General features: G+C 50.2%; 1 protein-coding gene across 1 annotated transcript; it reads right to left on the bottom strand.

The window, feature by feature from the left end:
* Positions 1–1770: 1770 nt before the first annotated feature.
* On the bottom strand, positions 1771–6126 carry LOC130296294 (uncharacterized). Its single transcript, XM_056547686.1, has 2 exons — positions 5185–6126; positions 1771–5006 (listed from the first exon to the last, which is right to left on the bottom strand). Exons 1-2 carry the CDS (start codon positions 6124–6126, stop codon positions 2694–2696), a joined length of 3255 nt encoding a protein of 1084 aa, XP_056403661.1. The 3' UTR covers positions 1771–2693.
* Between the last annotated feature and the right edge of the window lie 21571 nt (positions 6127–27697).

The following is a 27697-nucleotide window of genomic DNA, read 5'->3' on the forward strand; positions in this document are numbered from 1 at the left end:
GTGCCCCCAATATCGATAGACAGTCAGTGTGCCCCAATATCCCTAGACAGTCAGCATCCCCCAACATTACTAGACAGTCAGCGTGCCCCCAATATCACTAAACAGTCAGCATGCCCCCAATATTACTAGATAGTCAGGGTGCCCCCAATATCACTAGACAGTCAGGGTGCCCCAATATCACTAGACAGTCAGCGTGCCCCCAATATCACTAGACAGTCAGCGTACCCCCAATATCACTAGACAGTCAGGGTGCCCCCAATATCACTAGACAGTCAGCGTGCCCCAATATCACTAGACAGTCAGCATCCCCCAACATCACTAGACAGTCAGGGTGCCCCAATATCACTAGACAGTCAGCGTGCCCCCAATATCACTAGACAGTCAGCGTGCCCCCAATATCACTAGACAGTCAGTGTGCCCCAATATCACTAGACAGTCAACGTGCCCCCAATATCACTAGACAGTCAGTGTGCCCAATATTGCTATACCATTAGTACAACCCTCAATATCCCAGTATAGCCAATGTCCCCCCATTATCACGGTACATTCATTCTGCCCTCCCAATATCACATTACAGTTGTCAGTAAACTTCCAATATCACTATACAGTTAGTGCCCTCCCTATTCAGTCAATACCTCCCCTATTACTGTACAATCAATGTTCCCCCATATTACTGTGCAGTCATTGTGTTCCCCAGCATTACAGTACATTGTGTGTCCTCTCGTACTATTTTACAGTCAGTGGCCCTTATATAACTGTAGATTAGTGTGTCCCCCTTATATAACCATAGATTAGTGTGCCCCCCTTATATAACTGTAGATTAGTGTGTCCCCCTTATATAACTGTAGATTAGTGTGTCCCCCTTATATAACTGTAGATTAGTGTGTCCCCTTATATAACTGTAGATTAGTGTGTGTCCCTTATATAATTGTAGATTAGTGTGTCCCCATTATATAACTGTAGATTAGGGTGTCCCCCTTATATAACTGTAGATTAGTGTGTCCCCATTATATAACTGTAGATTAGTGTGTCCCCCTTATATAACTGTAGATTAGTGTGTCCCCCTTATATAACTGTAGATTAGTGTGCCCCCTTATATAACTGTAGATTAGAGTGTCCCCCTTATATAACTGTAGATTAGTGTGTCCCCCTTATATAACTGTAGATTAGTGTGTCCCCCTTATATAATTGTAGATTAGTGTGTCCCCCTTATATAACTGTAGATTAGTGTGTCCCCCTTATATAACTGTAGATTAGTGTGTCCCCCTTATATAATTGTAGATTAGTGTGTCCCCCTTATATAAATCGAGATTTTCCTAGCTTGTGACGGAAAATATTAGTTATATGAAGACAGGAGGCGAGTATCTTATGCATTATTCTTTCTTTAATAATGCCCATAGCAGAACTATTCAGTAATCAATTCAAACAGAAAAAACTTCAACTCCCAGCAGTCCTAGGACCACAGAAGCCACTCCTCGTCTGTAGCCACTATATAAGGACTGCCCATACATAGATCCTCCTCTTTCTTGATGCGAACCAGAACCGCACAGAAGATAACTCCACCCAGACATCCGCGACGAACAGCAGCCGTCGGTCATTCAGCCCGGAACAGCAGAAACCCGGAGCAAAGGGAACTTCAGCTTCGTCCCAACGGGGACTATAGAGGAACCAAATAACAGGAACCAAACAGGTCATCCGAACTCAGGAAAACCGCCTCTGCTTTCAATATCCTGCAAAGAGAACAAAGAATCGTAATAGGGTGGGTAGGGAGGGAAGATACTCGCCTCCTGTCTTCATATAACTAATATTTTCCGTCACAAGCTAGGAAAATCTCGATTTATATATCAGACAGGAGGCTCATATCTTATGCAAGTTCAAAGCTAACAACCAGCAATGACAGTAAGAACAATAACAATCAGAGTATTATAAGACTGACATAGACACGTGGTCCTCCGGCCTGAAGTAGAAATGGCGAAAGGTGGTCTCCGAAGACCAATCGGCCGCCATCAATAAGTCAGAGAGGGAGCCCCCTGATGTGACGATTTTCGTAGCCATAGCACCCCTGGAAGAGTGAGCTCCAAACAGAGACACATCTATACCTGCCATCTCCATGGCAGACCGCACCCAGCGTGCTAGAGTAGCGGAGGAAACTGGATGATGTGGTCTGACATATGAGACCAGGAGCTGAGAGAAATCCGGAGAGCGCAGATCCGCCGTCTGTGATTCGTACGCCTGTAAACAACGAACCACGCAAAGCCGTGGATGCGCGGGAAAAAACGGGTAAAAAACCGAGTGAATACCTGTCTTGGTCCTACGGACCACCGAGAATTTGACTCCCTGAGGCGAAAATTGTCGCCTAGAGATATCCAAAGCTTTCACGTCTGAGACACGTTTGATGGATACCAAACAAAGAAGGACCGACAGTTTATAAGACAACAGTTTCAGGGAAAGGTCGTCATTGTCCACCCATGAGGCAAACATATCGAGCAACCTGGAGACATCCCAGGTCGATTGATACCTAGGCCGAGGGGGACGTTTAAATTTAATACCGCGTAAAAGTCTACAAACCAGCGGGTGTTTGCCAATCGGCAAAGAGTCCACAGGGCAGTGATAAGCCGCAATAGCCGATCGGTACACATTAATGGAGCTATAGGATTTGCCAGACTCAAAAGAATCTGCCAGAAAGTTTACTACTACAGACACAGGTGCATGTACGGGATCAACCTGCCGTTGATCACACCAACGAACCCAGAGTCTCCAGGCTGATCGATATGCCGATCTAGTCCCGGGGGCCCAGGCCAGGGCGAGGAGATCCCTAGCTGATCTTGAAAGGTCTTGATCCGTGTCCGGGATCCCGAAACCAACCACGCTAGGAGAGGCAGGTTGCCCTCCATCACCAGGGGATGGAGACTCCCGGCCGGGTTGGTGAGAAGGTGAGGAACTTGGGGTAACAGTCGGGGATAATCCACGATCATCCCCAAAAGAAGAGGGAACCATGGTTGTGTCGGCCACCAAGGTGTGATCAGCACAACCGTCGCCCTCTGGTTCGTCGTATGCAAGAGGACCCTGGGGATCAACTGGAAAGGAGGAAAGGCATAGTGAGTTCCCCTCGGCCAGAGGAGGCGGAGAGCGTCTACCGCAGACGCTTCTGGATCCGGTCTCCAGCTGAAGAAACGAGGCAGTTGGTGGTTGAGACGAGAAGCGAAAAGGTCCACGCATAACGGGCCCCAAAGATGAAGCAACTGCAGAAAAATTGAACGATCCAGGCGCCAGTCGCTGGAATCGAGAAGGTAGCGAGAATTCCAATCGGCCACCGTGTTGGAGACCCCTGGAATGTACTCTGCTACCGGGATAATGTTGCGAGCTAGGCAAAAGTGCCAAAATTCCTTGGCCAGGTCTGCCAGGATCTTGGATCTGGTACCCCCCAAGCGGTTGACGTACTGAACCGCCGCCACGTTGTCCATGCGTAATAACACACAACAGTTGGACGAACGAGGCATGAAGCTCTTGACGGCAAAGAAAGCCGCCAGAAGCTCCAGTGCATTGATATGCAGGTCGACTTCCGAGGCGGACCAAGTCCCTCCTGTGGAAATCTCCCCGCATCGAGCGCCCCAGCCAAGACGGCTCGCGTCCGACTCTATGATGACGTCCGGACGCGGGTTGAAAATGGCCTTGCCATTCCACTCGACCGCATGACGAAGCCACCAATGTAACTCCTCGGTAGCCGCCGGACAGAGGGGTACTTTGTCCGCGTACCTGAGACCCTGGCGCAGATGTAAGATCTTGAGCCTCTGAAGGGCTCGGTAGTGCAGGGGGGCCGGAAAGATGGCCTGGATGGAAGCCGCCAGGAGCCCCACCAGGCGCGCCAGAATCCTTAATGACAAGCATCCTTTGCACAAAACCGCCTTGATTTCTTTGCGGATCAGGGCTAGTTTGGACTTGGGGAGCCGCAGTAGTGCGCGATTGGTGTCCACCAAGAAACCCAGGAACTCCATTTCCTGAGCCGGGACGAGAACCGACTTTTCTCGGTTGACCACGAAGCCTAGAGTATGTAGCAACGATATTGTCCACGACATGTGAAGAGAGGCCTGAGATTTGGATCGGGCCATGATAAGAAGGTCGTCTAAGTAAATGATCAGACGAACCCCCCTGCTCCTCAGAGCCGCCACCACCGGTTTCATCAGTTTGGTGAAGCACCACGGGGCGGATGATAGGCCGAACGGAAGGCACGTAAACTGCCACAATCTGCCCCTCCAAAGAAAACGGAGGAACTGTTGTGACTCCGGGTGTATGGGAACGGTAAGGTAGGCGTCCTTCAAGTCCACCTTCACCAGCCAGTCTCCTGGCAGCAAAAGATCCCGGAGTGAGTGAATTCCCTCCATTTTGAAATGGCGAAACATGACATGTTGGTTTAGGTCTCTCAGGTTTATGACCGGGCGGTAGCCGCCCCCTTTCTTCCTCACTAGGAAGAGGTTGCTTATGAACCCTAGGGAAGATGGGTCGGACTCCATGATCGCATGTTTGGACAGGAGATCTCGCACCTCGTTGTCTATGAGGATCGCGTTTTGCTCCGAGAACCGGATAGGGGTTGGAATTACACCCAGAACCGGTAAGGACTGGAGTTCTAGGTGAAACCCCGCCACTGTCTGAAGGACCCACACGTCTGCCGTAATCGCAGACCAGGCTTGGGAAAAATACATCAGTCGCCCCCCCACAGGTATATGAGAAAGTGGTCTGTATGGTACACTCACCGGTAGAAGGACGGGAGCGGGGGTATCCACGTCCGCCACGACTTCTCCAGGGTCGACCACGAGGAGGGAAGAATGGGGATGGTTGGACCACTGGAACGGTGTAGGAAGGAGGAGCCTGGGAATACTGGTATTGGGCCACTGGTCTGCCCTGTGGCCTGTAGGGAGCAGAACGGCCGGCAGATCGGCCTCTACTTCTGCCGGCCCGGGGAAAAATTTTACTGGACCCCGATTTTTTAAGGGAAGTTTGGGCCTTATCTAAGCCGGTAAAAAGGCCGACAAATCTGTTGACGTCCTTCATCAAACTATCTCCGAAAAGCATGCCTGCTGCCGAGGGACCGGGTTCGGTCTCGGCCAAATGGGATAGTTGCGGGTCGAGGCGCATCAGGATTGACCGGCGTCTCTCGACTGAGCAGGTGGTGTTGGCAGTACCTGCCAGGCAAATGGCTCTCTGGGCCCAGCCGCGGAGCTGACGGACGTCCACGGGTTCTTCCGACGCCGCAGCATGCTCGGCTAAATTAAGGATCTTAGTGAGTGGACCCATTAAATCCAGGATACGCTCCTGTATGGTTTCGAAGGAACGTTCTATTCCCTTCTTAGGAAATTTACCCGATTTTAATAAGTATTTCATCAGGATGGGGTCCACCTCCGGGGTAGCCACCACCTTATTGGGGATAAAGGGTCTAGGGCATTCTGCCCTCAGCTTATTACGGCTGGACCTATCCAGGGATTTACGAGCCCAGAGCTCTACATATTGGGCCACGTGGGGAAGTGGAGACCAGTCGCCTGATCTCGGATGGGAGATTGCGTCTGGGTGAAAAAGGGGCTCTCCTGTGGAATCCAGGACAACATTGCCCTGCATGGCAGGGTTGGCGTCGGTGACGAGCGCCGTATCCCCAGCATCCTGTTCAATATTGGGGTCTGACTCGTAGTCCTCAGACTCATTAGATGAACCCGAAGAGTCCTCAGTAGAGGAGTCTACATAGGAGTCGGGTTTAGTGCGCTTAGCGGACTTACGCCTCTTGCCATGTAACTCCCCGAGGCCCAGGGGTCGAGCGGAGTCAGAGGGATGCTGGGGTTGACAGACCGGGGTAGGGGCTGTCTGGAGCATGTTATTGTCTTCCCCTGCCGGGGAGTCAGAGATGTGCTTCCTTTTATGGGAAGCCTTGCCCTTTTTTACATGTGGATCTCCGCCATGAAGGGGAGCCGAGATATTGGAAACCTGTTGTTGCAGGCCAGAGGGCATTATGGATGAGGCCAGGGCCGCTTGGACTGACTTATTAATTAAGTCCTGGATCTGGGTGGCAGTCATAAATTGTGCTGCATCCAGGGAAGGACCCTCCCCTCTGAGGGGGACAGATGAGGGTTCTTCAGCCATACTAACTTTAGGATAGGGATAAAGAATTTCACTGGAAAGTGGATAAAATAACTGACCCAGGCACAACTAAGAATCTAATAAAGCGGAATAAATTCCGTTAGAGCTGGTAAAAAACCTACTGGGTAAAAAACCTACTGATAGAAAACGGGCTCCGACCTCCACACCGCTAGCGTAGCACTGGCGCTGTGGTGTGAGGTAAGCCCGGAGTATATGAGCCCAGGGGACGAAGTCTCGCGAGACTACGTCCCTCTGGGTCCTGATTGGAGGTCGCAGGAGCGCCTCTCAACCACACTGCACGCCGAACGCCGCCCCTTCCCGAGCGCAGGCCACAAAGAGGAGCGGACCAACCAGGGGAAAGGCTCCGCCCCAGCCCGCGCGCGCGAACTCGGACGGAGAAGAAGGTTCAAGTAAAATGGCGCAGGGAAGGGAGGGGGAGGGGAAGGTAGATACGGAGATGCGGAGATGCGGACGAAGCAGCGATAGGGGAGAGGAAATCGGCACCGGAAGATTTCCGGCTCCCACAGCAGAGAATACAGGGGAAAAGGGAAAAGAAAAAATTCTTGCACTGTGAGTACTAATCACCTAAGGGATAGTACCACACAGGTCTCAAAGGTAATATACAGTAATAAAAATCGCTATATAAGTGAACAGTAAATCAAACACATAGAGTATACTTATCTTAGGTCTGCTATGAGCAGAAAGAAAGAGGAGGATCTATGTATGGGCAGTCCTTATATAGTGGCTACAGACGAGGAGTGGCTTCTGTGGTCCTAGGACTGCTGGGAGTTGAAGTTTTTTCTGTTTGAATTGATTACTGAATAGTTCTGCTATGGGCATTATTAAAGAAAGAATAATGCATAAGATATGAGCCTCCTGTCTGATATATAACTGTAGATTAGTGTGTCCCCCTTATATAACTGTAGATTAGTGTGTCCCCCTTATATAACTGTAGATTAGTGTGTCCCCCTTATATAACTGTAGATTGGTGTGTCCCCTTATATAACTGTAGATTAGTGTGTCCCCCTTATATAATTGTAGATTAGTGTGTCCCCCTTATATAACTGTAGATTAGTGTGCCCCCCTTATATAACTGTAGATTAGTGTCCCCCCTTATATAATTGTAGATTAGTGTGTCCCCCTTATATAACTGTAGATTAGAGTGTCCCCCTTATATAACTGTAGATTAGTGTGTCCCCCTTACATAATTGTAGATTAGTGTGTCCTTATATAATTGTAGATTAGTGTGTCCCCCTTATATAACTGTAGATTAGAGTGTCCCCCTTATATAACTGTAGATTAGTGTGTCCCCCTTATGTAATTGTAGATTAGTGTGTCCTTATATAATTGTAGATTAGTGTGTCCCCCTTATATAATTGTAGATTAGTGTGTCCTTATATAATTGTAGATTAGTGTGCCCCCTTATATAACTGTAGATTAGTGTGCCCCCTTATATAATTGTAGATTAGTGTGTCCCCCTTATATAACTGTAGATTAGTGTGTCCCCCTTATATAACTGTAGATTAGTGTGTCCCCTTATATAACTGTAGATTAGTGTGTCCCCCTTATATAATTGTAGATTAGTGTGTCCCCATTATATAACTGTAGATTAGGGTGCCCCCCTTATATAACTGTAGATTAGTGTGTCCCCCTTATATAACTGTAGATTAGTGTGTCCCCCTTATATAACTGTAGATTAGTGTGTCCCCCTTATATAACTGTAGATTAGTGTGTCCCCCTTATATAACTGTAGATTAGTGTGTCCCCCTTATATAACTGTAGATTAGTGTGTCCCCCTTATATAACTGTAGATTGGTGTGTCCCCTTATATAACTGTAGATTAGTGTGTCCCCCTTATATAACTGTAGATTAGTGTGTCCCCCTTATATAACTGTAGATTAGTGTGCCCCCCTTATATAACTGTAGATTAGTGTGTCCCCCTTATATAACTGTAGATTAGTGTGTCCCCCTTTTATAACTGTAGATTAGAGTGTCCCCCCTTATATAACTGTAGATTAGTGTGTCCCCCTTATATAATTGTAGATTAGTGTGTCCCCCTTATATAACTGTAGATTAGTGTGTCCCCCTTATATAACTGTAGTGCCCCCTTATATAATTGTAGATTAGTGTGTCCCCCTTATATAACTGTAGATTAGTGTGTCCCCCTTATATAACTGTAGATTAGTGTGTCCCCCTTATATAACTGTAGATTAGTGTGTCCCCCTTATATAACTGTAGATTAGTGTGCCCCCTTATATAACTTTAGATTAGTGTGTCCCCCTTATATAATTGTAGATTAGTGTGTCCCCCTTATATAATTGTAGATTAGTGTGTCCCCTTTATATAACTGTAGATTAGTGTGTCCCCCTTATATAACTGTAGATTAGTGTGTCCCCCTTATATAACTGTAGATTAGTGTGTGTCCCTTATATAATTGTAGATTAGTGTGTGTCCCTTATATAATTGTAGATTAGTGTGCCCCCCTTATATAACTGTAGATTAGTGTGCCCCCCTTATATAACTGTAGATTAGTGTGTCCCCCTTATATAACTGTAGATTAGTGTGCCCCCCTTATATAACTGTAGATTAGTGTGTCCCCCTTATATAACTGTAGATTAGTGTGTCCCCCTTATATAATTGTAGATTAGTGTGTCCCCATTATATAATTGTAGATTAGTGTCCCCCCCTTATATAACTGTAGATTAGTGTGTCCCCCTTATATAACTGTAGATTAGTGTGCCCCCTTATATAACTGTAGATTAGTGTGTGTCCCTTATATAACTGTAGATTAGTGTGTCCCCCTTATATAAATCGAGATTTTCCTAGCTAGTGACGGAAAATATTAGTTATATGAAGACAGGAGGCAAGTATCTTATGCATTATTCTTTCTTTAATAATGCCCATAGCAGAATTTTCAGTATTCAATTCAATGTAAAAGAAAAAACTACAACTCCCAGCAGTCCCAGGGCCACAGCGGCCACTCCCAGCCTGTAGCCCCTATATAAGGGACTGCCCAGTATGGATCCTCCTCTTTCTGAATGCGAATCACCGCCGCACAGGAACCCAAAACTGCATCCGGACCTCTCCATCGCCACTCAAATCCACGTCCAGCCGGTCCACCAGTGTAGCTTTCGGAGACAATCCGGACAACCTGGCCAGCGAAGGCCGAACTTCATCCCAACGGGGACTGTAGAGAACCCAAACCGTCTGCAACAAACAGGTCAGCCTCCTTCCGGAAAACACTCAATGTGCTCAATATCCTGCAAAGAAAACAAAGAATCGTAATAGGGTTGGGTAAGGGAGGGAAGATACTCGCCTCCTGTCTTCATATAACTAATATTTTCCGTCACTAGCTAGGAAAATCTCGATTTATATATCAGACAGGAGGCTCATATCTTATGCAAGTTCAAAGCTAAAACTATAAGAACAAAATAAATATAAGTTATCCAACCACCATATTATAAAACCAACATGGAGACATGCTCCTCCGGTCTGAAGTAAAAATGGCGAAACGTGGTCTCTGACGACCAATCCGCTGCCATCAACAGGTCAGTGAGGGAGCCCCCCGACGTAACTATCTTAGTAGCCATCGCCCCTCTGGAAGAATGCGCTCCAAAGAGGGAAACGTCTATACCAGCCATCTCCATAGCGGCGCGTACCCACCGCGCAAGGGTAGCGGACGAGACTGGATGATGAGGCCTGACATACGAAACCAGGAGCTGAGAAAAGGCCGGAGAGCGTAAGTTGGAAGTTTGCGTTTCATAAGCCTGTAGGCAACGCACAACACACAATCGAGGATGCGCGGGAAAATAAGGGTAAAAAACTGAATGAATACCCGTCTTGGTCCTTCGGACCACTGAGAACCTGACCCCCTGAGGCGAAAATTGACGCCTAGAAATGTCTAGGGCCTTTACGTCCGAGACTCTTTTAGTGGAGACCAGACATAAAAGGACCGTAAGTTTGTAGGACAAAAGCTTCAATGACAAAGCCTCATTGTCCTCCCACCTGGCAAACATCTCAAGCAACCTGGAAACATCCCAAGTGGACTGATACCTAGGACGAGGCGGTCGCCTAAATTTAATGCCCCGTAAGAGCCTACATACCAGGGGGTGTTTGCCAATCGGCAAAGCGTCCACTGGATAATGGTAAGATGAAATGGCCGATCGGTACACATTGATGTAACTGTAAGACTTACCAGACTCAAAAGTGTCCGCCAGATAATTTACCACTATTGCTACAGGTGCTTGTACGGGATCAACCTGTCGTTGATCACACCAACGTATCCAGAGTCTCCAGGCTGATCTATATGCCGATCGAGTCCCGGGGGCCCAGGCCAGGGCGAGGAGGTCCCTAGCCGATTCTGAAAGGTCGCAGTCCATGTCGGGCACCCCGAAACCAACCATGCTAGGAGAGTTAGGTTGCCGTCCGCTACCAGAGGGCAGAGACCCCTGGTCGGATTGGAGAGGATCTGCGGAAAAAGAGGGAGCAGTCTGGGGCAATCCACTGCCATCTCCAGAGCAATCGGAAACCATGGTTGCATCGGCCACCAGGGGGTGATCAACACAACCGTAGCCTTCTGGTTCACTATCTGTATGAGAACTTTGGGGACCATCGAAAACGGGGGAAACGCATAGTGTGTCTCCCCCGTCCAAGATTGTCGGAAAGCGTCTACTGCCGACGCCTCCGGGTCCGGCCTCCAGCTGAAGAATCGAGGTAGCTGGTGGTTGAGGCGGGACGCAAATAGATCCACGCCCAATGGACCCCAAAGCAGATCCAATTGCAGGAAAACTAAACGATCCAGACGCCAGTCGCTGGAATCCAAGAGATAGCGGGAATTCCAATCTGCTACTGTATTGGAAATCCCCGGGATGTACTCCGCCATAGGAATAATATTGCGGGAGAGGCAGAAGTGCCAAAAATCCTTGGCAATATCCGCAAGGACCCTGGACCTGGTGCCCCCCAAGCGGTTGATGTACTGCACCGCTGCAATATTGTCCATGCGTAATAATACGCAGCAATTGGAAGTTTCTGGCAAAAACTCCGGACGGCGAACAACGCCGCCAGCAGTTCCAATGCATTGATGTGTAGGAGAGATTCCTCGATGGACCAGCTCCCTCCTGTAGAAGCGTCGCCAAAGCGAGCGCCCCAGCCTCTCCGACTCGCGTCCGACTCTATGATGACGTCCGGACAAGAGTTGAAGATTGTTTACCGTTCCACTCGACGGCATGGCGAAGCCACCACTGCAATTCTGCCCTGGCTTCTACAGAGAGGGACACCTCGTCTGCGTATCTGAGACCCTGATGCAGATGAAGGATCTTGAGCCTCTGGAGGGCCCTGTAATGGAGAGGGGACGGAAATATGGCTTGAATGGAGGCTGCTAGAAGGCCCACCAGCCGGGCAAGTACCCGTAGCGATAGGAAGCCTTTGCGCAGTACCGCTTTGATCTCCTTGCGTATGAGGGCCAATTTTGCTCTGGGCAAACAGAGAACGGCCTGATTGGTGTCCACCAAGAAGCCTAAAAATTCAATTTCCTGAGCTGGGATGAGAATCGATTTCTCTTGGTTGATCAAGAAGCCCAGCCCTTCTAACAGAGATATCGTCCACCTCATGTGCCGGTAGACCTGTGCCTTGGAGCGAGTCATGATAAGGAGGTCGTCTAGATAAATGATCAGACGCACCCCCCTGATTCTTAGGGACGCCACCACCGGTTTCAGGAGTTTGGTGAAACACCACGGGGCGGACGACAGACCAAAAGGAAGGCACGTAAATTGCCACATTCGATCTCTCCATAGGAAGCGAAGAAGTTGTTGCGAAGAAGGATGCATGGGGATGGTGAGATAGGTGTCCTTTAAGTCCACCTTTACCAACCAGTCCCCCGGTTGAAGAAGTTCTCGAAGGCAATGTATGCCCTCCATTTTGAAATGTCGATAAGCAACATGCTGGTTCAGGTCTCGAAGATTTATCACGGGGTGATAGCCGCCCCCTTTCTTCTTTACAAGGAAGAGGTTACTGATAAACCCCGGGGAAGAAGGGTCGACCTCCACCACTGCCTGTTTGGACACCAGGTCCTCTATTTCGTTGTTTATGAGAGCAACGTTGCGGTTTGCAAATCTGATAGGGGGCGGAATCACGCCCATTTCTGGTAAGGACAGAAGTTCTATGTGGAAACCTGTTATTGTCGTTAGTATACACGCGTCTGCCGTAATCGCAGACCAAGCGTGGGTAAAATGTATCAGTCGTCCCCCCACAGGTATGTGTGAAAGTGGAGTGCGTGGAACACTTACCGGTATATGGACGAGATCGGGGGTAACCTCTTTTTCCACGTCCACGCCACGGTCTACCACGGTGTAGGAAAAATGGCGCTGGCTGCGCCACTGACACGGTGTATGGCGGGGGAGCCTGAGGGTATTGTGGTGGAGCAGTTGCCCTGACATAGGGTCTGTAGGTGGAAGTGCGGCCGGCAGAACGGCCCCTACTTCTGCCGGCCCGGGGAAAAATCTTGTTTGTTCCAGTTTTTTTTAATGAAGTTTGGGCTTTATCTAGGCTGTTGAATAGCCCCACAAACTTATTGATGTCTTTTACTAAGGTGTCTCCAAACAGCATACCCTCTGCTGCTGGACCTGGCTCGGACTCGGCTAGGTGAGCCAGTTGCGGATCAAGCCGCATGAGAATGGAGCGTCTGCGCTCAATAGAGCAAGCGGTGTTGGCGCTGCCCACCAGACAAATGGCCCTCTGGGCCCACCCACGAAGCTGGGTCAAATCGACAGGTTGGTCTGTCGTCGCTGCCTGTTCAGACAAATTTAATATTTTTGTAAGAGGACCAAGTAGGTCCAGAATGCGGTCCTGGATGGTCCTAAAAGACCGATCAATCCCCTTCTTGGGGAATTTGCCCGACTTCATCAAATATTTGGATAAAATGGGATCTATCTCTGGGGTTGATACCACTTTTTTAGGAATAAATGGTCGTGGGCACTCTGCCCTGAGTTTGTTGCGATTGGTCCTTTCAAGTGACCTGCGTGCCCAGAACTCTAGGTACTGGGACACATGGGGCAACGGGGTCCAATCCCCAGAATGGGGGTGGGATATGGCATCAGGGTGAAAAAGTGGTTCCCCCAGGGCATCTAGAATGGCTTCGCCCTGAGATTCAGGGTTGGCGTCATTATTGAGCGCCGATGTCCCAGCATCCTCGTCAGCAAAGTCAGACTCCGAGACCTCAGTCTCACCCGACTCATCGGACGAATCCTCATCCGGGGAATCTACATAAGAGTCGGGTTTTGCCCGCCTAGCGGACTTATACCTCTTTGGTAACTCCCTGAGGCTCAGGGGTTGGGAAGAGTCTGAGGGATGCGTGGGGTGGCAGTCCGTGGGGGGAGCTGCCTGGAGCATATTATTTACTTCCCCTGCCGGGGAGTCAGGGGCCGCCATGGTATGCTTCCGTTTGTGCGAAGCTTTACCCTTTTTTACAGGCGGCTCACCGCTGTGTGACAGCGGTATAGGGGTGAGGGATAGAACTGGATGTGATCTAGAGGGTGCCACGGCGGACGCCAGAGCAGCCTGGACCGATTTGTTTATGAGGTCCTGAATTTGTGAGGCACTCATAAATTGCGCCGTATCTAACGCCAGTTCATCACCCCTATTGGAAGTGGAAGAGTAGTCTTCAGTCATGTTATACTGTATTCCCTAGAAGAGATATAGAATAGATATAGACTACACCGGTGCGAGCTTATTATCTGTAGTACTCGCAAAATAGATATATCTATATATATATATATATATAAGGGCCTAGCATTCACTAAATATAGATATAATAGAGACAATTAATAACTAAGAACGGAATAAATTCCGCTTTTCAGACCCTATAGGTTAGCCCAGGCTCCTACCTCCAATACCGATAGCACTGTACTGGCGCTGCGGTGTGAGGGGAGCCAAGGATATGCGGCTCCAGGGACGAAGTCTCACGAGACTACGTCTCCTGGAGTCCCTATTGGATTTTCCGGAGTCATCAGCTGGAGAAAATGCTCAAACGAAGGTCTAACCTCGTCTCAACGGAGACTGTAGAGAACTCAACAACTTGCAACCAACGGGTCAGCCGTCCTCAGGAAAACGGTCAGTACGTTCAATATCCTGAAAAAGAACAAAGAATCGTAATAGGGTTGGGTAGGGAGGGAAGATACTCGCCTCCTGTCTTCATATAACTAATATTTTCCGTCACAAGCTAGGAAAATCTCGATTTATATATCAGACAGGAGGCTCATATCTTATGCAGGTTCAAAGCTAAGATTTACATAACAGGTTACACAAATGACAAGACAACAATATTATAAAACCGACATGGAGACATGCTCCTCCGGTCTGAAGTAAAAATGGCGAAACGTGGTCTCGGAAGACCAATCCGCCGCCATTAAAAGGTCCGCGAGAGAGCCCCCGGACGTAACTACCTTAGTAGCCATAGCCCCTCTGGAAGAGTGTGCTCCAAAGAGGGATATGTCTATACCCGCCATCTCCATGGCGGAACGCACCCACCGTGCAAGCGTGGCGGAAGAAACCGGGTGATGAGGTTTGACATACAAAACCAGGAGTTGAGAAAAACCCTGCGAGCGTAAGTTGGCTGTTTGTGCCTCATAAGCCTGTAGGCAACGCACAACACATAACCGAGGATGCGCAGGGAAAAAGGGGTAAGAAACCGAATGTATACCCGTCTTGGTCCTGCGGACCACTGAAAACTTGACACCCTGAGGCGAAAATTGACGCCTAGAAATGTCCAGGGCTTTTACATCCGAAACCCGCTTAACTGAGACCAAACATAAAAGGACAGTAAGTTTGTAGGACAAAAGCTTCAATGATAAAGCGTCATTGTCCTCCCACCTAGAGAACATATCTAGCAACCTGGAAACATTCCAAGTTGACTGATACTTAGGACGAGGCGGGCGTTTAAATTTAATGCCCCGCAAAAGTCTACACAGTAGAGGATGTTTTTTTTTTTTTTTTTTTCAACTGTAATTTTTATTAAAGATTTTCACATAAAAAATAGAAAGTTAGTAAAACACATTCAAAGCATAGTCTGGGGCAATGCCCAGAGCGATCACATCAGGGCAAATGACAAGCTAAGATAGAGACCAGAGCATTCAGAAACAGTTGTAGTCCAATACAACTAGCCCCAACCCCAGATAACCCATAAAGACTGTAGTGAATGAACATAGGTTTATAGCCAAATACTCAAAGAGAGAACTAAGACTCTACAACACGAAGACAAAGAGAGAAGACAGAAACAAAGACAAAAAGGAGACAAGGACAACAGAACCTCGAACAAACAACAATAAACGAACAAACAGAAAAGGGGGGAGAGGGGGAACAAGGAGGGAGGGGAAAGAGGGGGGGGGGGAGGAGGATGTCAGTACCGCCTCAGGGAGGTTGTCAGAGAAACGGTCCCATGGTTCCCAAACTGAAAGGAAGGCAGGGATAGTATTATTCAAAGAGGCAGTGAGGTATTCTAAAGAGCGTATATCACGTATTCGGGAGAGTAGGTCCGATTCAGAGGGAGGAAGAGTCCTCTTCCAGCATTTAGCAACAAGTGTCTTAGCTGCCAAGAACATATGCATAGCCAGTTTAAACAGTTTCTTGGGCAGAGCAGAGTGTGAAAGGTGCAAGAGGTAGACCTGAGGGTCAGGAGGGACCGAGACTCCAAGAACATCTGATACCAAACGACTCACTAACTCCCAGTACCCCGTGATAAGAGGGCAGGACCAGAAAACATGAAACAGAGAGCCCAAACCCACCCCACAACGCCAGCACTGGGGGGGGGATATCGGGATTCAGCCTATTCAACAACTCTGGAGTATGGTACCAACCCATAAATAATTTGTATTGAGTCTCCTTATAAGCCGTACATATAGATGCCCTAGAGGCCCGCTCCCATATTATCTTCCATTGAGGGAGAGTGATAGTAGTATTAAGCGCCTGCTCCCAGCGAGACATATAGCGATGAGATACCAGGACTCCCTCCTGAGGTTGGATTAGCAAGGAATAAATATCGGAGAGAAGCCCCCTCGCCTGAGGTCCACCACGACACAGCCGTTCAAACCCCGTAGGGGAAGATACCACTAGCGCACCCAGCATGGAGGACATAAAATGTCGTAGCTGTGAATAATGAAAACGCTCAGACGAGGGGAGATCCCAACGAGACTGTAACTGAGAGAAGGGCAAGAGGGTACGCATCAAAGGGTCAACTACATCCGCCCAGCAAAAAAGGCCCCTAGACCCCCATTCCCTTACCATAAGAGAGGTCCGACCAGGGGGAAAACTAGGATGATAAAGGAAAGATTGAAGAGGGGAAGAGGGAGACAGTAATTTAAATTTGACAGAACAGTAATTCCACACATATTTAGAAAATGCCATAGGACCCAGGAGAGGGGAGAGAGTAGGAGCAGAGGCAGGAAGAGTCCAGAGGAGAGCGTTAGGGTGGATAGGCGCTAACCACAGCTTCTCTATTTCCATCCAGCGGCTGTAGGCATGATAGGTGGACCACGCCGCGAGATGGCGCAAATGGGCAGCCCAGTAATACTTCACTACATCCGGGACCGCCAGACCCCCAAACGCTCGCCCAGCCAACATCACGGACATCGGTAGCCGATGCCTTTTACCGTCCCAAATGAACCGAAAAATAGCCACCTGTAGGGAGCGCAGGGCCGACAGCGGGACCCGAACTGGCAGGGTTTCAAAAAAGTAGAGGAGTTTCGGAAGGACAGTCATTTTCACCGCAGCAATGCGGCCAAAAAAAGAAATATATTGCGAGCGCCATTTTTCCATAAGGGCACGGAGATCCCTGAATAGGGGGAGATAGTTGGTAGAATATAGTGAGGAATAGTGAGAGGAGATCCAGACCCCAAGGTATTTAACAGCAGAGGGATACCACCGAAAAGAAAAGTTAGAGCGTAAATGTCACGCTTCGGCTGGCAGGAGGTGGATCCTCTGTGCCAGAGAGGGATTGGCGTGGACCGTGCTAGTGGACCGGTTCTAAGCTGCTACTGGTTTTCACCAGAACCCGCCGCAAAGCGGGATGGTCTTGCAGCGGCGGTAGCAACCAGGTCGTATCCACTAGCAACGGCTCAACCTCTCTGACTGCTGAAGATAGGCGCGGTACAAGGGAGTAGACAAGAGCAAGGTCGGACGTAGCAGAAGGTCGGGGCAGGCAGCAAGGATCGTAGTCAGGGGCAACGGCAGGAGGTCTGGAACACAGGCTAGGAACACACTGGGAAACGCTTTCACTGGCACGATGGCAACAAGATCCGGCAAGGAAGGGAAGGGGAAGTGAGGTTATATAGGGAAGTGCACAGGTGAATACACTAATTAAACCAACTGCGCCAATCAGCGGCGCAGTGGCCCTTTAAATCGTAGAGACCCGGCGCGCGCGCGCCCTAAGGAGCGGGGCCGCGTGCGCCGGGACAGGACCGACGGAGAGCGAGTCAGGTACGGGAGCCGGGGTGCGCATCGCGAGCGGGCGCCACCCGCATCGCGAATCGCATCCCGGCTGGAAGAGGTATCGCAGCGCACCCGGTCAGCAGGTCTGACCGGGGCGCTGCGATTGCGAGGATGTTGCGAGCGCTCCGGGGAGGAGCGGGGACCCGGAGCACTCGGCGTAACAGTACCCCCCCCCTTGGGTCTCCCCCTCTTCTTGGAGCCTGAGAACCTGAGGACCAGACTTTTGTCTAGGATATTGTCCTCAGGTTCCCAGGATCTCTCTTCAGGACCACAGCCCTCCCAATCTACCAAAAAAAATCTTTTTCCTCTGACCGTCTTGGAGGCCAGTATCTCCTTTACGGAGAAGATGTCAGAAGAACCGGAAACAGGAGTGGGAGAAACAAGTTTGGGAGAGAAACGGTTGATGATGAGTGGTTTAAGGAGAGAGACATGGAAGGCATTGGGAATACGAAGAGAAGGAGGAAGAAGGAGTTTGTAAGAGACAGGATTAATCTGGCACAAGACTTTGAAAGGACCAAGATAGCGTGGTCCCAGTTTGTAACTGGGGACACGAAAGCGGACATATTTAGCGGAGAGCCATACCTTGTCTCCGGGAGCAAAAATGGGGGGGGTTCTTCTTTTCTTATCGGCAAACCTTTTCATGCGGGATGAAGCCTGTAAAAGAGAATTTTGGGTCTCTTTCCATATGGTGGAAAGATCACGAGTTACTTCATCCACAGCGGGCAAACCAGAGGGCAAGGGAGTAGGGAGGGGGGGAAGAGGGTGACGGCCGTACACCACGAAAAATGGGGACTTAGCAGAAGATTCAGAGACTCTGAAGTTGTATGAGAATTCGGCCCATGGTAGAAGATCTGCCCAGTCATCCTGGCGGGAGGAAACAAAATGCCGTAAATAGTCACCCAGGACCTGGTTAATTCTTTCTACTTGCCCATTGGATTGGGGATGATAAGAAGAAGAGAAGTTTAATTTAATCTTGAGCTGTTTACAGAGGGCCCTCCAGAATTTAGACACGAATTGGACGCCTCTATCCGAGACGATCTGCGTGGGCAAACCGTGAAGACGAAAAATGTGTACAAAAAATTGTTTTGCCAACTGAGGCGCTGAAGGAAGACCAGGAAGAGGAATAAAATGTGCCATCTTGGAAAATCGATCAACGACCACCCAAACAACAGTGTTGCCACGGGATGGGGGTAGGTCAGTAATAAAGTCCATACCAATCAGTGACCAAGGCTGTTCGGGGACCGGCAGAGGATGAAGGAGACCAGCAGGCTTCTGGCGAGGAGTCTTATCCCGGGCACAGACAGTACAGGCCCGCACAAAATCAACAACATCCGTCTCCAGAGTCGGCCACCAATAGAAACGAGAGATGAGTTGCAGGGACTTTTTGATGCCCCCATGGCCTGCGAGGTGGGAGGAGTGACCCCATCTGAGAATCCCGAGACGTTGGCGTGGAGAAACGAAGGTCTTCCCTGGAGGAGTTTGCCTGATGGAGGCTGGGGAAGTGGAGATCAGACAGTCAGGAGGAATGATGTGTTGCGGAGAGACCTCTGCTTCCGAGGCATCCGAGGAACGAGAGAGGGCATCGGCCCTAATGTTCTTGTCGTCAGGGCGAAAATGAATTTCAAAGTTAAAACGGGCAAAGAACAACGACCACCTGGCCTGGCGAGGGTTCAACCGTTGGGCAGACTGGAGATAGGAGAAATTCTTGTGATCGGTGTAAATGATAACTGGAAATTTTGATCCCTCCAGCAGATGTCTCCATTCCTCAAGTGCCAATTTAATGGCCAGTAGTTCTCGATCCCCGATGGAGTAGTTTCTCTCCGCCGGAGAGAAGGTCCTAGAAAAAAAACCACAAGTAACAGCATGCCCGGAAGAATTTTTTTGTAGAAGGACCGCTCCAGCTCCCACTGAGGAGGTATCTACCGCAAATAGGAAGGGTTTAGATGGGTCAGGTCTGGAGAGCACGGGAGCAGAAGAAAAGGCAGACTTGAGCCGTTTAAATGCGTCTTCCGCTTGGGGAGACCAGGACTTGGGATTGGCATTTTTCTTGGTTAAAGCCACGATAGGAGCTACAATGGTGGAAAAGTGTGGAATAAATTGTCTGTAATAATTGGCGAACCCCAAAAAACGTTGGATAGCACGGAGTCCGGAGGGGCGTGGCCAATCCAAGACGGCAGAGAGTTTATCCGGGTCCATTTGTAATCCCTGGCCAGAGACCAAGTATCCTAGGAAAGGAAGAGATTGACATTCAAACAGACATTTCTCCATTTTGGCATAAAGTTGATTGTCTCGAAGTCTCTGAAGAACCATGCGGACATGCTGGCGGTGTTCTTCTAAGTTGGCAGAAAAAATCTGAATATCGTCCAGATACACAACAACACAGGAATATAAGAGATCACGAAAAATTTCATTAACAAAGTCTTGGAAGACGGCAGGGGCGTTGCACAGGCCAAAGGGCATGACCAGATACTCAAAGTGTCCATCTCTGGTGTTAAATGCAGTCTTCCATTCGTCCCCCTCCCTGATGCGGATGAGATTATAAGCACCTCTTAAGTCCAGTTTGGTAAAGATGTGGGCACCTTGAAGGCGATCAAAGAGTTCTGAGATAAGAGGTAGAGGGTAGCGGTTCTTTACCGTGATTTTATTAAGTCCGCGGTAATCAATGCAAGGACGCAGGGAGCCATCTTTTTTGGACACAAAAAAAAATCCAGCTCCGGCAGGAGAGGAGGATTTGCGGATAAACCCCTTTTTTAAATTTTCCTGGATGTATTCAGACATAGCAAGAGTCTCTGGAGCGGACAGAGGATAAATTCTGCCCCGGGGTGGAGTAGTGCCCGGGAGGAGGTCAATAGGACAGTCATAAGGCCTGTGAGGAGGTAAAGTCTCAGCTTGCTTTTTGCAAAATACGTCAGCATAGTCCATATAAGCCTTAGGGAGACCGGTTACAGGGGGAACCACAGGGTCACGGCAGGGAGTACTGGGAACCGGTTTAAGACAGTCCTTGAAACAAGAAGTACCCCAGCTCTTGATCTCTCCTGTGGACCAATCAAGGGTTGGGGAATGGCGTTGAAGCCACGGTAATCCAAGGAGAATTTCGGAAGTGCAATTGGAGAGGACCAAAAACTCAATTTTTTCGTGATGAGGTCCGATGCACATTAGGAGGGGTTCCGTGCGGTAACGCACGGTACAGTCCAATCTTTGATTGTTAACACAATTGATGTAGAGGGGTCTGGCGAGACTGGTCACCGGGATGTTAAACCTGTTGATGAGAGAGGCCAAAATAAAATTTCCTGCAGATCCGGAGTCCAAGAAGGCCATAGTAGAGAAGGAGAAGATGGAGGAAGATATCCGCACAGGCACAGTAAGGCGTGGAGAAGCAGAGTAGACATCAAGAACTGTCTCCCCTTTGTGCGGAGTCAGCGTACGTCTTTCCAGGCGGGGAGGACGGATAGGACAATCCTTCAAGAAGTGTTCGGTACCGGCACAGTACAGGCACAGATTCTCCATGCGGCGTCGTGTCCTCTCTTGAGGTGTCAAGCGAGACCGGTCAACTTGCATAGCCTCCACGGCGGGAGGCACAGGAACGGATTGCAGAGGACCAGAGGAGAGAGGAGCCGGGGAGAAAAAACGCCTCGTACGAACAAAGTCCATATCCTGGCGGAGCTCCTGACGCCTTTCGGAAAAACGCATGTCAATGCGAGTGGCTAGATGAATAAGTTCATGCAGGTTAGCAGGAATTTCTCGTGCGGCCAGAACATCTTTAATGTTGCTGGATAGGCCTTTTTTAAAGGTCGCGCAGAGGGCCTCATTATTCCAAGATAATTCGGAAGCAAGAGTACGGAATTGGATGGCGTACTCGCCAACGGAAGAATTACCCTGGACCAGGTTCAGCAGGGCAGTCTCAGCAGAAGAGGCTCGGGCAGGTTCCTCAAAGACACTTCGAATCTCCGTGAAGAAGGAGTGTACAGAGGCAGTGATGGGGTCATTGCGGTCCCAGAGCGGTGTGGCCCATGACAGAGCTTTTCCGGACAGAAGGCTGACTACGAAAGCCACCTTAGACCTTTCAGTAGGAAACTGGTCCGACATCATCTCCAAGTGCAGGGAACATTGTGAAAGAAAGCCACGGCAAAACTTAGAGTCCCCATCAAATTTATCCAGCAAGGATAGTCGTAGGCCGGAAGCGGCCACTCGCTGCGGAGGAGGTGCAGGAGCTGGCGGAGGAGATGATTGCTGGAGCTGTGGTAGTAGCTGCTGTAGCATCACGGTCAGTTGAGACAGCTGGTGGCCTTGTTGCGCTATCTGTTGCGACTGCTGGGCGACCACCGTGGTGAGGTCGGCGACAACTGGCAGTGGAACTTCAGCGGGATCCATGGCCGGATCTACTGTCACGCTTCGGCTGGCAGGAGGTGGATCCTCTGTGCCAGAGAGGGATTGGCGTGGACCGTGCTAGTGGACCGGTTCTAAGCTGCTACTGGTTTTCACCAGAGCCCGCCGCAAAACGGGATGGTCTTGCAGCGGCGGTAGCAACCAGGTCGTATCCACTAGCAACGGCTCAACCTCTCTGACTGCTGAAGATAGGCGCGGTACAAGGGAGTAGACAAGAGCAAGGTCAGACGTAGCAGAAGGTCGGGGCAGGCAGCAAGGATCGTAGTCAGGGGCAACGGCAGGAGGTCTGGAACACAGGCTAGGAACACACTGGGAAACGCTTTCACTGGCACGATGGCAACAAGATCCGGCAAGGAAGGGAAGGGGAAGTGAGGTTATATAGGGAAGTGCACAGGTGAATACACTAATTAAACCAACTGCGCCAATCAGCGGCGCAGTGGCCCTTTAAATCGTAGAGACCCGGCGCGCGCGCGCCCTAAGGAGCGGGGCCGCGCGCGCCGGGACAGGACCGACGGAGAGCGAGTCAGGTACGGGAGCCGGGGTGCGCATCGCGAGCGGGCGCCACCCGCATCGCGAATCGTATCCCGGCTGGAAGAGGTATCGCAGCGCACCCGGTCAGCAGGTCTGACCGGGGCGCTGCGATTGTGAGGATGTTGCGAGCGCTCCGGGGAGGAGCGGGGACCCGGAGCGCTCGGCGTAACAGTAAAAGAGTAGAAAGATGAGGGGGAAGGTTAAGAGGAAGAGCCTCTGACTTAGAAAGATTTACCTTGTAGCCAGAAACCACCCCATAGTCATGCAGGACCCTATAGAGAGAAGGAAGAGACAGTAGAGGTCGAGAAAGCGTAAGAAGGACATCATCAGCAAATAAACAAACCTTGAACTCCCTATCATGTAAGGAAATACCAGTTATGTCCGGATCACCCCTGATCATGGCAGCCAAGGGCTCAATACAGAGTGCAAAGATCAGCGGGGATAACGGGCAACCCTGACGAGTCCCATTAAACAAAGAAAAAGTAGGAGATGGCGAGTGAGGAAGTTTAAGTGAAGCTGTAGGGGAGGAGTAGAGACCCCGCAGTGCAGTCAAAAACTTCCCCGAAATCCCAAATTTCTGTAAGGTAGCAAAAAGGAACGGCCACCCAAGCCTATCAAAAGCCTTCTCAGCATCAAGACTAAGAATTAATGCCTGTTCAGATCTCCGATTGATCAAATCAATCAGGTCCACTACCCTCCTAGTGTTGTCTCCACCCTGGCGACAAGGGATAAATCCAACCTGGTCCTTATGAACAAGGGCCGGGAGGAAGGAGCATAGTCTAACTGCCAAAACCTTGGAAAAAAGCTTAAGGTCAGAGTTAAGGAGGGCAATGGGCCGGTAACTCGAACAATCGTGAGGATCCTTACCAGGCTTGGGTATGAGGGTGATAAGGGAGTGCAAGAAAGACTGCGGGATCGTTTCTCCGTCTAGAAAGGAATTGAAAAGGGGGACAAGTTTAGGCACTAACAAAGATGAAAATGTTTTATAGTACAGGTAAGGGAAGCCATCCGGCCCAGGGGAGCGACCAGAGGGGAGAGATTTAAGGACCTCAGAGATCTCCTCTCCAGTAATAGGAGCATTAAGAGCATCCCGGTCTGTCCCTGAAAGAGAGGGCAAACCACATTGAGAAAGATAGGCATCTAGGGCCGCCACTCTCTCCCCCGGGTCGGATGGCAACTGGGAAGGAAGTGAGTAAAGATTAGTGTAATAGTCAACAAACAGACGAGAGATATCAGCAGGGTGGTAATGAAGCACCCCAGCAGGGTCCTTCAAAGCTGAGGGGGATTGAGCAGCAGCCCGGTCACGCAACCGTCTCGCCAGCATAGTGTGGGCCTTGTTACCCTTCTCATAGAAACGCTGCCTAGCATAAAGCAATTGCCTCTCAACTTTATGGAGAGCCAGGTCGCTTAGGCGTGCCCGAGCCGCCACCAAGCTCCTCAGGGTCGAAACAGAAGGAGAACACAACAAGAGAGCCTCCAGTCGAGCAATTTCCATACGAAGTTCCCGAGATCGATTCAGAGCGCTCCGCTTGAGACCGGCTTGAGAGCAATGCAATGGCCCCGGATCACCGATTTGTGAGCTTCCCAAAGGATAGCCTGAGAGGATACAGAGCCATCATTAGTGATAAAGTAGTCGGAAATACACTGCTGAATCGATTCACGGGAAGGTAAGGTTTTAAGAAGAGAGTCGTTCATCCTCCAATGACAGGATCTCAGAGAGGAAGGTGTAGAAGAAAAAGAGAGAAGAACTGGACAGTGGTCAGACCAGGAGATAGGATCTAGAGAAGTATCAGAGAGCATGCGCACCATAGGGAGATTCCCAAAAAAATAATCGATACGAGTATGCAATTTGTGGGGATGTGAGTAAAAACTAAAAGAGCGCTCCGTCGGACGGCCAATCCGCCACAAATCGTAGAGCGAGGAGTTACGTATGAGACGTCGAAAAAGCGAAGCCAGGCGCAGCTGTGCAGGCGCAGGGGGAGCACTAGTAACAGAATGGCGGTCCAAGGATGGGGAAAAAATGAGGTTGAAGTCACCGCCCACTAACCATGCAGATGGGGGATACCTCTGGAGTTTAGCAAAAACCCTACGCAGGAAAGGGATTTGCGAAGTGTTAGGCGCATAGACATTACAGAGCAAAAGGGGGACCCCTCCCAGAGTACCCTCCAAGATTACGTATCGTCCCATAGGGTCAGAGAGAGAGGAAGAAACTTGAAGCGAGCAGGACCTAGAGACCAGAATAGCCACCCCCGCTGTTTTCCTACTTGTGGTAGCTGAGTAAGACTGGGGGAACAGGTGTTGAAGAAATTGGAAAGACCCAGAATGGTCGAAGTGCGTCTCCTGAAGGAAAACTATATCAGCATGTAAACCAACCAACTCCCTTTGAAGTAGGCGTCGCTTAGTGGGGGAATTAAGCCCCTTAACATTCAGGGAGACACACCTGACCATGGCGGGTGAGTGAAGAGAAAGAAACAGCCATAAAGAAGCATACTCACAAGAACAACCTGGTAGGATACACCGGGCAGCACCAAAACCTCAATGGGGACTGGAAAAGAGCAGGGACCAGCAACTGTACGGACAGGAAAAGGGAATCTAAGGCGGGAGAAAAAAAGGGGAAAGGGACACACAAGACAACAGAAGACCAACAGAAAACAACACCAAATCAAGAGAAAACACAAAGACAAACAAAACGACGAAAGACCAAACAGATACCAGATAAACAAACAAACAAATAAAGTACAACAGATAATAGTAAAATAAACCATTGACCAGGAAGCCAATGCGGAGGCCAGGACCATCAATGTGGACCATGAACCAAAGCATGAGCGATCCATAACTATGGCCTCAGGAGAGGAAATGGAAGGAGCCAACTGAAAAACCACCACCAAAAAGGTAGGTGCCCAACTCTGAGGCCATTGCAGAAAAAACACATATGAATAAGAACCACAGGTGACCGAAAAATGCAACTGTACTATAATGATGGGGATAATATAATACTAGAACAAATGCAACCGCTCGGAGGGGATAATCTCCGTCAATCAGGGGACAGACAGAGTCCAGCAGGAACCCCCAAGCAAGAAGTATTGAGGAAAAAATACAACGTCCCAGTCAGAAACTCAGGGGGGAGCCCGAGCCGGGGCCCCCAGGGCGGGTGGTGAAGACTTCCGCTGAGAACCAGACCGGCGAGCTCGGACTGGTTGCCACACAGGAGGCAAAGGTGGAGGGGGAGACATCAGGTCCCAATCTTCCAACTGAGGCACAGGCAATTCCAAGGTGGAGCAGAAGGCTTGAAGGTCAGAAAAGGAGCGTAAAACAGCGGAGCGTCCATCTCTGCGGGCATGGAGCCCAAATGGAAACTTCCACCTATACGGCACCTGATGAGAGCGTAGGACCTCCAGGAGGGGTTGGAGCAGTCGTCGCTTCCTGAGGGTTAACCAGGACAAGTACTGAAAAAGTTGAAGAGGAGCCCCATTGAAGTCAAAATGTCTCAGGGACCTAGCCTTAGCCATTATAGCTTCTTTAACTTGGAAATCATGCACACAGCAAATAACATCCCGTGGAGCGCCCGAGGCAGATTTAGGACGAAGCGCCCTGTGAGCTCTGTCCAGTTTGATCCTATGGGAGGGGGGTTCGCCAAGTATCAGGTTAAAAATGGTTTCCAGGGTGGCAAAAAGGTCCTCCTCACGTGCAGCTTCCGGCAGCCCTCGCACCCTAATGTTGTTACGCCTCCCTCTATTGTCCAGATCCTCAACATGGGCATGGAGATCCCCAAGGAAGTCCTTCTGAGAAGCAATGGTAGAGTGGAGCTGGGTAATATACTCTCTGGTGTGATCATGAGCATCTTCCAATCCATCCACTCGGTCAGAGACATGCTGAAGGTCCTGTCGCATAGAGGAGATCTCCGCTCGGCAGGCTTCCTTAACCTCAGCAATAAGAGAGCGGAAGTCCTCCTTAGTAGGAATTTGGGAAAGGAGCTGGCTCAAATCAGGGAGAGCAGAGGAATGCACAGACAGGCCCGAGCAGGGTAAATCAGAGTCAGATGCCAAGTCCCAGGACTGGAGGGCTGGGGTCGGCCCCGGTGGTGCTACCGGCCCAGGTTGAGAGCAGGGGGTCCCCTTAGGAGATAGATGGAGTGCCCCAGAAGCTGGTATGGAGGTCTGCATGGCAGCTTGCCTGGACCTCTGTGGCTTAGGGGAACGTGAGGGGGTATAGCAGGCAGCTAGAGGGTCCAGAGGGGTAATAGGAGAATGGGCTGGGGGAACAGAGGCAGGTCCCACTTGTGAAGGGGAGTGGGAGGCCGAGCAGTAGTGAGTAGCTGAGCACGGCAGAGAACCTGCTGGAGAAGGCTGGCCCCCCACCAAGGAGGCCCAAGATGGAGCCCCAGCAGGTCCACCCAGCGACAAGGGAGAGGAGCCCACCAGGGACAGCTGTAGAGCGGGGATAGGGGGGGAATCTGCCGTTAATACAGGTCCCCCAGCAGCACTCACCGCCACAGGCAACAGTTCCAGAGTAGGAGAAGAGCCCACAACAGGGGCCGCAGCAGCAGGCAGGAGATCCGGAGCAGGGTCAGTAGCGCTGCTCCCCGACGGCTGAAGCGAGGTCACAGGCTCAGTCACAGCAGCTGCAGTCACCGGCAGTAGGAGCGCAGGCGTCCCTGGTGTCTTCGGCAGATGGTAAGCAGAGAGATCCCTCGTGGGTAGCACTGGGTGAGCGCCGGAACGGGAGCGCAGGCCCAGCGCAGGTCCCGTAATGGCGTTGAGGGAGGAAGAAGCTGAGGCCGGGGACGGCTGAAAGTAGCGTGGTATGCCTCCGGAGGTAGATAAAGTCAGTCGGGCGGGTGCGGAGGGGTTTCGTGCACGTCGGGAATTCTTCCCCATCTGAAAGCAGGGTCACCTTTGTGGATTTAAAGCTCCTTTATGGCCAGCAGAGCAGGAGCCCTCCTAATGTGCGGCCATCGCCGTCGGCGCCAAGCCACGCCCCCCCTACACAGTAGAGGATGTTTACCGACCGGCAAAGAGTCAACCGGATAATGGTAAGCAGAAATAGCCGATCGATACACATTGATGGAGCTGAAGGACTTACCAGACTCAAAAGAATCCGCCAGGTAATTCACTACTGTCGATACAGGCGCCTGTACGGGATCAACCTGCCGTTGATCACACCAACGCACCCAGAGTCT

The sequence above is a fragment of the Hyla sarda genome, chromosome 12 (assembly GCF_029499605.1).
Source record: "Hyla sarda isolate aHylSar1 chromosome 12, aHylSar1.hap1, whole genome shotgun sequence".
NCBI lineage: Eukaryota > Metazoa > Chordata > Amphibia > Anura > Hylidae > Hyla > Hyla sarda.